General features: G+C 41.9%; 2 protein-coding genes across 4 annotated transcripts in view; both read left to right on the top strand.

Moving 5' to 3' along the window:
• Positions 1-11627, top strand: part of mboat2a (membrane bound O-acyltransferase domain containing 2a) — a 38815-nt gene extending 27188 nt beyond the window's left edge. Inside the window, exons 4-13 of the mRNA XM_062397262.1 lie at positions 196-291; positions 1613-1668; positions 3540-3594; positions 4490-4676; positions 5359-5551; positions 6093-6196; positions 6289-6353; positions 6971-7103; positions 7669-7820; positions 9118-11627. Coding sequence (XP_062253246.1) covers positions 196-291; positions 1613-1668; positions 3540-3594; positions 4490-4676; positions 5359-5551; positions 6093-6196; positions 6289-6353; positions 6971-7103; positions 7669-7820; positions 9118-9283 — 1207 coding nt within the window. The 3' untranslated portion in view covers positions 9284-11627. The remainder of the gene's footprint in view (positions 1-195; positions 292-1612; positions 1669-3539; positions 3595-4489; positions 4677-5358; positions 5552-6092; positions 6197-6288; positions 6354-6970; positions 7104-7668; positions 7821-9117) is intronic.
• A 736-nt stretch (positions 11628-12363) lies between these two features.
• The window catches only part of kidins220a (kinase D-interacting substrate 220a), a 44833-nt gene continuing 41043 nt past the window's right edge, over positions 12364-16153 (top strand). For all 3 annotated transcript variants that reach the window (XM_062397000.1, XM_062396998.1, XM_062396997.1), the window contains exon 1: positions 12364-12484. The gene's annotated coding sequence lies outside the window, so the exon portion shown is untranslated. The remainder of the gene's footprint in view (positions 12485-16153) is intronic.

Here is a 16153-nt window from a genome sequence, read left to right as displayed (position 1 = left end):
GTGTATTATCGCTTTATCTTTTTACCCCAACATTTGTAATAATATATCATATAATTAATACAAAATAGTGTTATATCATTAATATTATATATAAAAATATCATAGTTATTTTAAGTGTAAACTAGTTATTTTGTATTCTTGAGATATTGTTTGTTTTAAATGTAATTTCTGACCCTTTCTTTTTCTCCCTTCCAGGTACTGCTTCATTGTGACGCTGGGCTATCTGATAGTGTGTCAGGTCACACGAGTCTACGTGTTTGACTACGGCATGTACTCTGCAGATTTTACGGGGTAAGATCCACTAAAATAATTTGTTATATTTTTATATACAAGGCCTCCCTCGGCCTTAATATTCAATCCCAGATGCAGAGCAATTCGTGCTATGAAGCTACCAGTCGGAGTCGGAGAAATCTTTCGTATGACTCAACCAGTAACGAGAGCTGGTCACACTGCTCAGCTGTGTCCACAGGAGGAGCTGTGGTTGATTCCAACTCGTCCAGACTGTCTGACGATTCAAGCAGACAGCCAGCTCTCCCTGCAGGGTGGGGGGTGGCCGGTTGCTAAGCAACCATCTGAAAACCATTACAGCCTCTGCAAGGGCTGTGATTTCACTCCGTTCAACCGATCTCCCTCGGTTGTCTGTGAAATGTCAAATCCATCGAAATAGCACTGACCCTCACAGTCTAACATGCCTTGTTGTACAGGAATGGACCTCAAATATTGTCAGAGAAAAAATATGATGTTTTTTCAGTTCTTCTTTTCTCCAGTGTGTTTATAAACGTAAGGAGCTCCTGAAACACTGTCAGTATTGTAACCAACACTTCTTAAAAAGATCACCTGAAATCAAGATGCCCTGTCATTTGCATGGTTTATACCTTGGGGCTAGTCTGGAAAGCCCCCTTACAAAACAAGGTAAAGCGAGAGCAGAGGCCGATATTTCCTGCACGTGCAGTCGACCAATTACACAAAGGGAGCCAACTGGCCTATCAAAGCAGACTGGGCTTTATAGGGGGGGGGGGGGGGGGGGGCAGGAGCATTAAAGAGAGAGGAGCTAAAACCAAGAGGTTTAGCAAATAACAGTTTTCACAAATAACAGTTTTCTTAAAATTAGGTAATTACCCAAATTAATGTATGAACCTGAATATGAGCCTAATATGTCTCCTTTGAAAGACCAGAGCATCTGTGGTGCTTATTTTATACCCTGTAGACAAACTTGATGTGGCCATTGACGGTTTTCATCCATATAATTTGTCAGGAACTTGGACTTATATGATTATTAACAGTAAAAGATTTATATATCTACATGCATTGCGGCTAAAGCCCATGATCAGACTGTATAAAGTTATCCTGCTTTGAAGTTGGATTCAAAGCAACGCAAAATGTTTTCCAAATGCCCGTCACTCAAGATGCATTGATGCTGGCAGAATAAGAATTGGGATCTCAGTTTAAGAGGATCTTTACTAACAACAAACAAACATCCACAGTAAAGGTCGGGCATGATGATACGATAATATTTACTGTGTTGTGTGTGAGTGATTGTTCTGTAAAGAGTGGAATGTGTTTGAAATTGAAAATATTAACATTAACGTTTCTGTTTAATGCTCTTTATTAGGCCCATGATGGTTATCACGCAGAAGATCACCAGCTTGGCGTTTGAAATCCATGACGGTAAGACAAGTGTCTCTAAAATTCTCAAAAGTTAAAGTGTCCCTAACATTCTCCTTGGAGTAAAAAAAAAAAAAGGCGACATGTTTCCATCCCAGTAGTGACTTCTAACAGTGGACCAGTGAACCAGAAAGAGACCATCAACAGTTATGTAATCGAGCAGTGACCAAGCATGCACCCTCTCCCCCCCCCTGTGCGTGTTTAATGGCTGACTTGAAGCACAAGCTCAGTTTGAACTAAAACAGCACAGTGTTAAAAGGGGACGGTAATCCTTCATCCATTCACGACTCGATGTACAAGCCAAGGTACTGTTTGTGTAGCCGACCAATCATGTGCCACGGCAGCGCTGTAGACCCTTTTAAGTCCCAGCAGCTTTCTTTGACATGCTCCAGGGGATCCTCCACTGGCTGACCCCGTGACTGTCTCAGCTTTTTTGCAGGAGATGAAGAGTCATTACTGAAGCATCTAAGGTGCTTATGAGCAATAAAGAAAGATGGAGATTTGACACCCGCATTAAAATGAAGTGTGATCATGTATCGGAGGTGAGAAGAGGCTTGTAGATTTAGCGGGGGAGGAGGGAGTCACTCAGAGGCTTTTTTTCTAGTTCCTGCTTGGCCCCTCAGGATATTCACATTTAGAATGATTACAATTCACATCTTGGTGGGTGTTGTATATTGTATTTTCAGATCACTGGTTCTGAGAAGCAAGGCGTTTTCTCTCCACTAACATTTCTTGGTCGTTTATACTTGCAAACATGCACACACTGCACTGTTGTTAAATTCCACTGCTGTATTTCTTGCGGGGGGGGGGGGGTTACCTTAGCATTCACCGCATGTCAGATAGATAGATGTTTGGATGGACAGATGGATGCTTTATTGATCCCGAGGGAAATTTAGGATCGATCCCGAGGGAAATTTAGGAGGAGCTACTGGAGAGGCTGCCACTCACGTCGGTGCCATCTTTACATTTCTAAATGTCCTCAGCATGCCCTCTCACTCGCTGTGAGTTCTTGAGCTCCTGTTATATTCTCACCCGGCCAGACTCGGACATTATACTAAGGGGGCAGGCAGGAAGAGTTCCGGGAAATGTCTGCAAAAAGTTGACTTGATTATTTACGTTTTCACAGACGTGAGCGTTCTGAATAATTCCAGAAAAAGCAGCTGTACAGTAAAACACTAGGAGACCTCTCATGTTCCAGACTATCAGGGGCTCAGAGTTCTTCCCCCCCGTTCGTTTGATTGGGATCATTAAATCAGCGTAATCGTGGCCAGAGGAGCAGCAGAATTTAAATAGTCTCAGCTCAACCATACCTGTGGCCCATGTTGCCAGAGCGTTCAGTCTAATGAGCTCCGTAACCGCAGGTCTTTATAAACAAAGAGCAGGCTGATTAAAACAAATGTACCCAGATGCATTTAGCCCAGAGAACAGAGCCAACCTTTACAAACCTTCTCGCTAGTAAAGATAACGGCTGTGAAAAATGTTTGGCCGGGATCGTCCTCGCTCAGAATATTCCCTCGTTATGAGGCCGGTGCAAACGAGCAGCCTGGACAATGGAGTGAGTCATGTTAGATGAAGAGTTCTAATGAGGTTACGCACACAACAGCTCGGCTCTCACTGCTGCGTCATCTTCTCGGCCCTCTCTCACCTCTCGCTCGCTGTCCTCTGCTTACTCCGCTGGGAGGAAAATAAGCATATTGTAGGGGCCTCTCACACCTGCTCCCCCATGGCCCTTGAGCCTGAGCGTTGCAAGGTAGCTCTCGGGTTCCAATACCCACAATCCTTGAGAGTCTGTTTGAAAATGTCAGATTTTTGTGTATGCTATGAATTAAAGTGTGTCTGTGTGTGTGTGTGTGTGTGTGTGTGTGTGCCTGTAGGAATGACCAAGCGAGAGGGGCAGCTGACTCCCAGTCAGAAATACCTTGCTATCAGGTATGTGACGCAGGTATGTTTGTACTGCCTCAGGTGCTGGGTTAAGCTGAATTTTCAAATCAGCATTAAGCTCAGTGTGAAGGAGATCCTGCCAGTTAATGTTAGTGAAGGCTTGATTTCCGCATGCCGCCCCCCCTTCAGGCTCTCTGGGGTTTCTGTCAAGCTGTTGTCAGGCGCCCGGTATCTAGGGAACCATTCCATTCACTACTCTCATGTGACCTATATTGTCGGAATTGCCTTATCAATCCCGTAACACAGCTGGGGAATGGTTTCCAGTAATCATTAGTATTGCAGACAGAAGTGTGGTTCATTTGTGGAAAAAGAAGGATATGGGTAGCTTTGTCAATAAAAGTGCTCTTAGGATGACCATTATTATTAGTAGTAGCAGTAGTGGTAGTAATGTTGTTTGTATTTTTATTATTGTCATTATTAGTAGAAGTAATAGTAATATAAGGCTTTTAAAATGAGGTTCTAAATCTTTGTTTCATGAACCTTTGTTAATTCGCTGTCAGTCAGCTGAGAACTCAGACCTGGATACTGGGAAGGTGGAGGATTAGCAGTTGAAACCAGATCTCCTGTTCAGACAGTTCGATCGCTGCCTGAGCAGAATAAATTCATCTGAGGAGAGTAAGAGACCACAAACTCTTCGGAGTCGGTAAAAGCACTCAGACCCTCCCTCCTGGTTTCTCAGTGGACAGGCAACCATCCCCACAAGTGGTGTTTTGTCTGGTGTAACGTTACACTTCCTTTTTAAATTGATGTCTCAAAAAAAGGATTCGGAACTACCGATCTAAGGCACGAATTCCTGGTTTGAGTCGGTGTTGGACTGTGTAATGAAAAACATTTTGTTGTCCTAATATATCTGCCCCCTTTTCCCTTCCTTCTTGCCCTCAAGTCGGATGCCCAGCTTGCTGGAGTACCTGAGCTACAACTGTAACTTCATGGGCATCCTGGCCGGGCCCACCTGCTCCTACAACGACTACATGGCTTTTATCGAAGGCACCTGCTACCAGCCACGTCACCAGGAGAACGCCAACGGCAAGGAGAACGGGAAGTACAAGCAGAGTGAACCCTCTCCCAAGGTACGACACACGTCTTTGGAAGTGCTGTGTAGTTGTAGTCTGAAAACTATTATAAGCGAACAGGATGAACAATAATAAACTGTGGAGAAGAAGTGCACAGTGCATATCTGTAAACACCGAGGGGAAATCGACCTACATTTAGTGTGAGGGTGGGACATTTTTTCCAAACTGCTTCAAATCCACAAAGAGATTACTTGAAATCATTATTAGTGGTTTTGATTTTGCAAAGTGGGACTTTGAACCGTGCAATTCTCTTTTAAGTGCATATTTGGGTAATGTGTAATAAAAGGCACAGAGTCGAGTTTATTTAAAGGAGCCGGCGCCCATTTATAATGCTTCTGAACCCCTTTAGAGAAACCGAAACTGAGACTTTGAGAATGTTATTAACCAAACGTCTAAACCTCAAGGTTACTTCTGTGTTCTGTCTGTATCACACATCAATACTGAAATAATTCTCCAAGATTTAAGTGTGTTTATCTCAGAAGAGAAAGGAAGACAGTCAAACTCAAGCGCTGCTAAATATAAAACCTGAAAGAATGCTCAGGGACTGGGGTTAACCTTGTGTTTGCAACGTTTTCAAAGTATCACATCACGAAACGTGGTTTTTGTTCCTTTTTGGGTATAATGCAGTGTAATGAGTTCTTCCCTCCCCTCCCCCTTCTCTCCTCTCCTCCTCACGCAGAATGACGTCATCTCCAAGCTGTGCACGTGTGCCATCTCGCTGGGCATCTATTTGTCCCTGTGCAATCTGATCCCGGTGGAGCACTCCATAAACGACGAATTTGTCCGCACCACGCCGTTCTATCTTCAGGTCATCTACCTTTACGTGGCCATGCTGGCACTGAGGCCGAAGTACTACTTCGTCTGGACACTCGGTGAGTTAGAAATGAATGTCTCACAGAAGAGCACATTTCCTGACCACTTATTTGATATGAAGATTCATATCTTTATTTGATTGTTTGAAAATGAATGAATACATTAGTCTAACGTGCATCAAAAGACAGAAGCAGCACAAGTTAAATTCAGGCAATATTGAGATGAAGCAGGATTAAATCTGATGTGATTTTTGTATATTTATGTCGCAGCTTTGTTGTTTGTCGCCTCTGCTCCATTGAGTGATATGAACTCACTGATTTGCTCTGGCCTCAGAAAGCTCAGTTATTTTTAAAGTAGAGTGTTACCTAAAAAAAGAAAATCCAAACTCTTACTTAATGATGTTTCTTGACGTAACGGTGTCATCTAGTGGTGAATTGAAAAACTGCAACTCTTTATTCTCTGGTGACAGATACATATGGTGCTGCATCCCCCCCATCTGTTCCTGTTATTGTTTCTCAAACCAAGATTTAACCGATGCGTAGCCATTCTTCACTGCTGCTGTTAAAGGAACTCAGAAACATTTGTGCCTCTCTCCTGCAGCTGATGCTATCAACAACGCAGCTGGATTCGGCTTCAATGGATACAACAAAGATGGCTCCCCACGGTGGGACATGATATCAAATCTCAGGATTCTGGACATTGAGGTCAGGCTATGTTCATGTGATCGATTAAATCATGATAATGCCCCTTTTTTAACTAAAGCCCTGAAAGTGTTTTTTTTACAATCCCATTTTAGTTTGCCACAAGTTTCAAGATGTTCCTAGACAACTGGAATATCCAGACATCTCTTTGGCTCAAAAGGTAAAAGCATTCAGGTTCTAATCTTCCGTCTGTGTGAGAGTGTTATACATATCTTCATATCTAAGGGCAAAGATTCAATGTTTTGATTGTTCAAATGCCACAAAATGTTTTGCGAATGTTTAGCTCTAAGGCCTTTGTACATTTATAGAAATGCTCAAAACAGAGAATAACTCCAAATGTTCAACACAGATGTACACATCTGCTGCAACATCTGGCCCAAATTAAGTTGAGTATTTAATTTGACAAAGGTCTTGTTTCATTTGTTAACAGCCTCAGATGTTCAAGTTTGGTTCATTAGTTTTCTTCGACAGGATTTGGGTCCCCTGCTCCATCCTTGCTCGAAATTGGGAACAATCATCATTTTGATGTCAAAATCAACAAACAAACTTGATATCAGACTGGATAGAGGAGGAAGATGCTCTTCTACTAAAAACATGTCAAGTGTGCAAAGGCCGTTTTTTATTAAACACAAAGAATACACAAATCTCATAAAATATGTATCACTTCTATTACATTGAAGAATCTGAAATAATGGATTGAAGTCTGTATTGGAGCTTGATATTTGTTTCTACATGAGTTTGCTTGGTTCAAACACTGAATGTGTGTCCTGTCTGCAGGGTGTGCTACGAGCGCTTTCCCATTAACCCCACTGCCGCCACCTTCCTGCTGTCGGCCATGTGGCACGGGGTGTACCCCGGCTACTATCTGACCTTCCTCACCGGCATCGGCATGACGATGGCAGCACGTGCAGTGAGTACAGACACTGTTTCTGTTTGTACAGGATCTAGTGTTTCAGCTTTTCTCGCCAGATTGAACAAAGGAGATAAAAATCCATATTCACGAGGTGACATATTTTGCCCTTGCAGGAGACGTTGATCCCACATTTGATCCAGACATTCTGCCCGGACATTGATTTATTTGTTTTCCCTCTGTCCTGACAGAGTCTATGAGCACTTTAGATTTACCACAGCTACTTAGCAGACCAACAAACATGCAACAAAATCCCTTTATGGAGACTCAGGGGATAATGATAGCTGTATACCGATTATACCTCATGTTAAGTGTGAGGCCATTACCACTAATCTCTGCTAAGCCAGATCACTTCACTCTGGTTTTGTGAAAGAAGAAGCCAAGAGCATATTTACAGTTCGTAGGGACAAGAGGAGTGTCGGCACAGGAAGAGATAAACAACACAATGACCCCTGACCCCACTACACCATTATACTACTGTTTACACTGTGTGCTACTTCTTTTGCTTGAATTCCATGTTGAGAAATTCAAGTTACACAACCTTTGTTTTCTCCTTCTCCTCCAGGTAAGGCACAACATCAGACCATACTTCCTGGTCTCTGACTCGTACAAGTGCATCTATGATGTCATCACATGGGCGTGGACTCAGGTCGCCATTAGCTACACAGTGGTGCCTTTCGTCCTACTCACCGTGGCACCCTCACTCAAATTCTACAGGTATGTGCGTTTGATTGAATAGTGTGTTACTGATGCCAAACTGCTCCGAGTTGTGCTTCTGACACGGCGAAGAAAATGACATCCAGTATCAGAGTAGAAGGAGAAACCATAGGCCTCCCTATCAAGTCATTAGTAGCGGGAAATTTTGCACGCCGATGTTGTGCATAATCGTTTTAATATCGAGCTTGTAGATGAAGTTACTGCCCACAGTGCAGAAATTAACACTTTTTCATTAACCTGGTTGCCTTTTGTTAGCGGTAACCGGCTGTAACCGTTAACGAGACAGCTTAACGAGCAGAGGACGGGGAGGATTGATTACGAGGGAAATAAAACCAACGGCCTCAACGGCGCTCGCCTGCTGCCACGAAATATACAGCTGACAATGGCCGGTGTCGTTAGCGGAGCACGTGTCCCACAGACAGGAGATACATGACAGATTCATTAACGGAGCAGGAGGTGATATCTGTGGCTATTGGTTTGGTCCATTACACAATAAGGATAACTGTATAGTCTGGAATAGGTTGAGGTTGGTTGAGAAGAAGTTTGTTTTTTAAGCCAATTTTAGCAAATATTTCCCGTTTCGATTAAAACTTTTATTTCTCTCTGCTGTAAATGATGCTCATTGAGCCACTGCTCATATTATATATCATATTATATATTATATAGGTCATGAATTGCTTCCATTGTGTAACCGAACCAGAGCTGCACTTGTTGCTTTTTGAGGCTTTACTCATGTACAGTGCATATTCTACATTCACACAATGATCTCCAGAAGCTGTTACTATTTCGGTCTGAACCAGAGTGGTGGACCGACCAGGCGACAGATCCACACAGGTCAGAGCCGACATCAGGTCTGATCACATGTGGTCTGCTCTAAGGTTTTAATACGTCCCAGGTTAAACATTAAGGCCCACCCCCTCAGCTGACGTCCTCTGACCCGCTACAGTTTCACAATTAATCAAATGAATGTTTATATTAACATTTCGCTCATACACACACACGCACACACACACACCAATACACACAAAAAAACATTAACAATGGACACATCTGTAAACTCAGACTGGGTGGAAACTAAATGATTTGGTTACACAAACGACCTACCTATTTATTTGCATATGGAGTGAGCAAAGGCTATCCAAGACACATTCAGGATGCATTTTAATAACAGGTGTGAACAGGGTTGTGTAGTCACTTCAGTAGCCTAACAACACTTAAAACTAACTAATAATTTCATGTTCAGCACTGGTTATGGATCTGTGTTGTGACCATTCTCACCTGTGCCATGTCTGTGCAGGTCCTGCTATTTCTGCTTACACTTTCTGTGTCTGCTGGTGGTCCTGGCCCTGCCGGTCAGATCGAGGCGCCGGCAGGCCAAGGAGCAGAAGGACGGCCTACAGGACAACCAGGTGGAGCACAACAGCACAGACAACAACTGCAACCAGAAAGCCAAAGCCACATGAGGCCCGGGGCGGCGGCGCACAGTCCCTACAGCAGCAGGACCACCTGAGACGAACTAGAAAACATTGAGAGACTGGAGCGCGGCGAGTCTGTCTACTGGACCAGGAACCAAATATCGGACGCTCTGAGAATCCTAACAGACAGAAAACACAAAGGTCCTGTCGAGACTTCCTGTAGCAAGGACGACAGCAATCACACTTTCTGACATGGAGAAGAGACCAGGACGTAACGACGGCCACAGTGTAAACTAATGAGTGATAGTGGTAACTTTGCATTACATGAGTGGAAATTGAAGACCTCCAAGCTGCCTTAAACCCTCTATGTACTCGGTCATGACGGCGCACTGCAGGAGCCTGAACGCAGTGTGGTGTTGGGTTTATACAGACGCAGGAGAAGTGCAGTATGTGGAGGGTTTTTGTCATTGTCTGGATACAAGCCTCTGTTAGGTGGAAACAGCGAAATGTGTTCATGTAAAAGAAAACATAATTCTTTATCATCAGCTGCCAATTTCAAACAGGCCTTAGGATCCTCAAACCATCGTCTGATCTGTGTCTTTTTTTAAAAACCTTTATTGGAGAAGAATTCGCATTGTACTTGTTTTGTATTTGGATTTTTGTGACGTCACTATTTGAAATCCATTTTTCAATGTTTTGTTTTTTTTCTTCTCGCTGGGATGAATTGACTGTGCAATCCAAACTTCGTCCATCTCCAGCATTGGGATGTCTAAACATGGATTTCTGTTTCTTTTTAATATTATTCATATCTGCCGCTTTTTTTTTTCTGTTTCACTCGGATCAGATAAATGTGTGTTTCAAAGGGAGTTTATTAACCTGTCGTTATATAGAAAACCTTTGTTATTGTTCTTTTTTAAGATTTCTGACCATGGGTTCAGTTGTATGATGATTTTTTTTTTTTAATTAAATGTGTTCATCTTTTCTTCACACAACAGGTGTCCTCTGTGTTCAAATGCCTCTGTGAAACTGTTATTTCTCCACAGATATTTAATCAGTTTAAGTCTAAATAATAAAATTGTATAATTGGTAAAACAGTGGATTACCATCACTGCTCAGCAGTTAAAGTCTATTCTTAAACTCTTCTTAAACTCTTAAATCTGAGAGGTGCAACAGAAATCTAAATCCGATTACCACGTTCACTGAAGACTAATTTATTGTAATATGATGTTGTAGCATTAATTATTAAAACCAATTGAATGTATAAAAAAAAAGTTTCCAAATTGATGCACAGTTAATGCATTCAGGCTTTAAATCCTGTCCGCAGCCGTATGTGCAGTTTGCATTCGTCTGTAAGGAAATCTGACCAACTCCAGTTATTTATGTATGTCACATTTTATTGTACAAAATTCAAAGACATAGACCAACTGTAGTTTCATGGTCTTATTTCATATTGTGTGCTCTTATGTTAGATTAGGGGATGTTTCAGGGTGCATTTACTGTGTGGTGTAAGAGACACTGGTTCCTCATGTTGTTTTTTTCGGTCCATGGCTCACCTTCAGCCTTCCACTTCATCCAGGTCACGCTTAACAACACTCAGCAGTTCATGAGACACTTTCAGGGGTTTGGTGAAGAAGATGCGGTGAGGAGAACCCGATGTCAAACGCGCCAAACTGTTTTTCAAACAGTCAAACGAGTCACATTTTTACGTATCTGTTAGAGAAGGGAAATAGTCGGGGGAATTTAAGCCCACAATATCATAAACACCTTGAAGTTGTGCATATGTTTTTCTTTCTTGAAAACGTGTCAGTATATTTAGTTGGTTTCATGCATTTGTGTCATGTAAAAAAAGAATAACAAAGCAGCCGTGGTGAGCTTTGAAATGTGTACCTCTTCATTTCTTTTTCTGTCTTTCTAACATTGCATATTCCTGCCATATCACCGTGTGTGCGTGTGTGTGTGTGTGTGTGTGTGTGTGTGTACGTACCAGTATTCATGTGATCTGTACATGTAGATGTGGTCTAGCGTTATCTATATTTGTAGCCTGGGCCCCGTGTCGGCGCGTGCGGCCCACCTAAGGGAAAGGGATGTCATTCTACAAACATAGCGATTTTTGCACTGCATGGCCACCCAAACCAGCAGATCATTGCAAACTGCTCCACATGTCCAAAGTGCCAAATCATGAACGGCGCATTTTGTTTTGTGCGTATGGATGCATGTGTGCCTGTGTGAGTATGTGTGGGCATGTGTTCATGTAGTGCGTTTGAGTGTGCGCCTGTGTAACATAATGGTTATTTTTGTGTCAGAAGGAAATTTATTGAAAGATTTGTATAACAGTACATTCAAATTCTGATTTATGTGGCAAAATAAAGAGAAATTATTTTTAAACACTAAAGTGATGGTTGGAAAATATGTCTTATTTTTTTTCCAATAATGGAAAATTAATATTGGTAGGGTGATTGCTGTGACTTAAATTTTAAATTGCATTAAGAGTCAATACCAAATTGTTTTTGTAGCTTTCTTGCTGTAAGTAAAATGTTGTTTAAACTTTAAGTTAAACGCGGCAAACACAAGGGAGAAAAATTACATTGGCATTCACATTTTCATATTTTAATCATTTAAGGAAAACCAGTTCAATTTATCATATTTCAAATAAGAAAGTCCAGTACATACTTATCTGATCCAAAGCTTTTAACACAATATAAATTACTCTCCTGTATGTGGCTGACTCCTGAAGACATTGCAGAAAGTATTAAAACCATCTCAGCACAAGACCATGGCGTCTCAACTGGAGGCCCATTGTATATTTTTCAATGTGCATGAATGTAACCGGTGACGGAGCAGTGTTGTGCTATTCAAATCCTTTGAGACTTTATAAATGGAGCAGTACCATAATACAAAATTACTACATTTTAAATAAGTCATTCTTTGAAAAACTGCTTTAGCAAAATAGGTGTTATTGACTCAATGTTTTATCGTATTAAAAGATAACATGTGTTCTCATCAAAAGTTCTCAAAATCTGAACTGAGTCAGAAAAATCCCTTTAAATATTGATTGCTAAATGTGTGGTGTGTGTGCGTGCGCGCTTGTGTGTAACCAGAGGTAGTAGTGGGCGGAGCTTCACTGTAGCAGTAGGTCAGCGCTACTGTGTAAATCAGCCACAGATTCCCAGTATGACGTGAAAAAGTGGTGCATTAAACCACGTTACCCGGACTGGTGGGTTTAACTGGCCACAGAGCAGCTCGGTCTGGGTAAGAAGCCTTCAACCTGTTGACTGTGCCTCTTCTTTCTGGTTTCCCTTCACTTTTAAGACGTGGAAAGAGGAAGGAGGACCTGTTGGGGAGCTAGCCTCGCTGGAGCTAACGCTAGCCTACTCAGCTAGCTTGTTGTGTTGTTGTGACAGAACCGAACATAGGAAGCCACTTTGCTTTTCAGCCACGGGTGTGAAACCCCTGTCCCTCCGTAAAGGAGAGAAACAACAAAGTTTATTACACGTTCTCCTTCGCCCGCGTGGGGACATTTGAAGCCGAGCGATGCGTGTACGTCATCCAGATGTTTACTTATTGACAACCCTGAAGACGAGCACTGGACAGGGGCGGGTTGTGGTCACGTCTCTCGCGCTGAATCCTCCGTGTGTGTGTGTGTGTTGTCACCGGTTAGTTGACACTCTGCTCCGGCTGTTTGTGTGTTTGTCAGTCCTTTCCCGTCACCAGGGCTCCGTTTTAAGTTGCAGGTTTACTCAGGTGACACTTTTTCCAAAGTAAGAGCCAGATCTCCCAACTAATAATGCATGTACACGGTTCAAGCTTCGTTCTCTCTTGTGCAACATGGGAACATGTGTTTTTTCGAGCGTGTGTCGAAGTGGAGTTCTCAGCAGTTTCATATGACAGGAAGAGCTGACTGGTTAAATTTAGAGATCCTATCCAGTGTTGCTTGTTCGGCTCAGGTTCAAGTTCAGATAACGGTTCAGCTGACTGGTGCTGTATTTGAGTTTCTATGATGACATCCAGTGGTTTTGTGTTTTGACATAAATACCATATGTGATGTGAAAGCAAGCAACCTATCACGAGGGATTTTGGTTTGCTCCATGATTTATTTGTGCTTCTCTACTTTACAGTTATGTGACCCATGATTTTATATGATGCCTCATCATGTCACTTCCATCCAGATTTATTTGGAAAGCGCCAAATCATAATTTACATTATCACAAGGCACTTAACAAAGTAAGGTCGAGAAACAGTTCCCACAATGAGCAAGCACTTTGGCGACTGTGGAGAGAAAACAACTCTCTCGTTAACATGGATATCAGTTCCCTGAACATGTGACAGATTTGTGTCATCGGGATCCTTGAATGATTCCCTGGGAAAATAGTGTAAAGGGCTGAAAGCACAAACAACCTCCTCCTGAAGTAAGAACTGAAACAATATGTCAATTAATCAATGAGTTGAAATATATCTTCACCCATTTCCAAAATTGATTTGTTTTTTTCTAAAAGCAAAATAATTAGTTGTGACGAGTCATGACTTTTCAAGTGTGAGTATTTGTGTCCAGATAGCGAGTTATTCAACATTTCCCCTGTTTTCTCAGTTGATGATAAATGATATATGATCTTTATTTTGCAGCCCTTCACTATTGATAATAGTGATAATTTGAATTGATATATATATTAGTGTTTTAAAATGAAGATATTGTGATATTGATTTCGTCAAGATTTTTCTGCCCAACCCTGGAGGTAAAGATGGCCGATAGATAGTAGTGGATATTTGAAGAAACATCACAGAAAAGCAGGACCAGCTTAATTTTTTTGGGGCTTAAACCGATGAGCAATTAAGTCATTTAAACGCACTGCAGTGTCTTCAGTACTAATCTGTGCCAGTGATAGCTCCACATTAATACCACCCTAATGTTACTTTATCGTATCGCTCATTAAATTAAATCACCCACATTAGGTCCGACACAATAATCGGCTCTCCCCTTTTTATCTGTATTACTGGTGCCGAGCCAGTGCATGCAATGAATGAAATGCTGGATTGTGTGCGTGTGTCTATTGTGTTTGGAGGAGATGGGCGTAGGCCAGCCCCCTCATTCAATATTCATCCTTGAGTGAAGGGGGGATGCTGAGCGTGAGCCTGGCAGTGCTTGTTGATACACTGTGTGAGTAAGCGACGGATAAAGATTGGTGTCAAATAGCCCAAATATAAGTTTCACCCTGCACCGAGGTAAGAGGTTCTTCTTTAATCCTTGTCTTTCCAGAGACCACATCTCAAGGGTCCTTTCATGTATTTAATAATTTGTTGCTCCTTCTATATAGGGGGGGGTTTCTCTGCTGGTTTTACTGGGCGTGTGTGTTGCGTTTAGAAAGGATGTGTGTGAACTCCCATTTGATCATAGCTCAACCGAGAGAGAGAGAGAGATGCATGTTTACTGATTGGTTCTTGTGTGGCGTTATCTTCCAACCATTGTGCTGAGAGACATGGAGGCTGAGGAGGGTGTGTCAACAGGCTTCACTGTAAACAAAGGATTTTTTTCCCCCATAAGGTGTGACACTGTCTGTTATGGAGGAAGAGCTATAGGTGGTGTCTGACTGGAGAAACAGGGTTGTGTTTGGGGGAAAAAGGAAAAAACGTGTAGATAGTCATTGATTGGCAGCTCTGGATGTGACTGAAGTGAACTGGCTGCTTTGGGCCTTTGTACTTGCAGCCTCACAGGCATGTGACATTTAAGCATTTTCTGACCTGAGCCCGAGCTGCTCGCCTCGGGGATTATGGTGAAATACTGAGCAGTGTGGTTGATAGTCTTCATGTGAAACCGGTTTCCAGGACAACTCGCGATGAATGCGGCCGATTAATTTTGTGTAATTGTGGCAGGAAGCAAGGCTGACCGTGATGGAAGAGCCCAACTTGATGAATCATTAATGAGGTTCTCATCGATCGACTGAATCCCTGAAATACAAAGACAAACAACATTTCTTTTCAGTGTACTTATAATAATGGGAGATTTTTACCTCAACAAAAGAGGCAATGTTTTCATTTTTGTTTGTTTGTCGGAAGGAATAAGGGAAACAAATTAATTACTAATCCATTTTATTGAAAGTTGGTGGAAGGGTGGGGCCATGAAAGCCCCCATTATATTCAGTGTGGATTTCTCAGAGAATAATTCAGTGATCTTGATGGAAAAAAATCATGCATGTTCAGGGATCTGATATTAATGTGAGAGTGTTTCCAATTTGGTACAGATCCAAATAAAAATCCGGACCAATGCATCTAAATCTGGTTTCATAAGGGGACAGCTGGACCTTGCCGGAGGTGTGTGCTGTATTGAGTGCAATTCTAGTTTTTGTAGATCTTTTATTATTCTTTTGATGCGATTTTGTTAATGGGAGGAAGTTACTGCCAATGAGCTACAAAAATCAGATTACCTTCGCCAAGAAGGTTGTGTATAAATTGGCATTAGTCTGTTATTTAACAGGATTACGCAAAGACTACTGGACGGATTAGCACAAAGCTTGTTGGGAGGATGGAACATGCAGGGGCCAACAGAGAATCCATTAAAACGTAAAAGATTTGATTGAGGGGACAGATCCAAGATTTTTTTTTTCACCCTTTTTTATTATTTTGATAAAGCTGTATATTTATTGGGCTCTGTCACGGATCTCCCTGGGAATAAGTCATGGATCTTGATGAAACATACAAATTTATTTTGCGTATTTATATTTATGAGTGTGCAACATTTTGGTGTAAATTCAAATAAAAATCCAGATCGAGCCTGATGATCCTTTGGTGTGATTAGAGAGGAACTGCCTGCGTAAAATGGGTTTAAAATGATTCAGTAAAGAGACGAACAGGCTCATCTGTGTCTGGGTTTAAAATGCTTCCTTTAAGGTGGCCGCCTAATTATAAATAATCTCCCAGAAGTTGGCT

Source organism: Platichthys flesus, chromosome 10 (genome assembly GCF_949316205.1).
Source record: "Platichthys flesus chromosome 10, fPlaFle2.1, whole genome shotgun sequence".
In the NCBI taxonomy this organism is placed as follows: Eukaryota; Metazoa; Chordata; class Actinopteri; order Pleuronectiformes; family Pleuronectidae; genus Platichthys; species Platichthys flesus.
The sequence above is the reverse complement of the archived record's forward strand: the minus strand, read 5'-3'. Positions and strand labels throughout refer to the sequence as shown.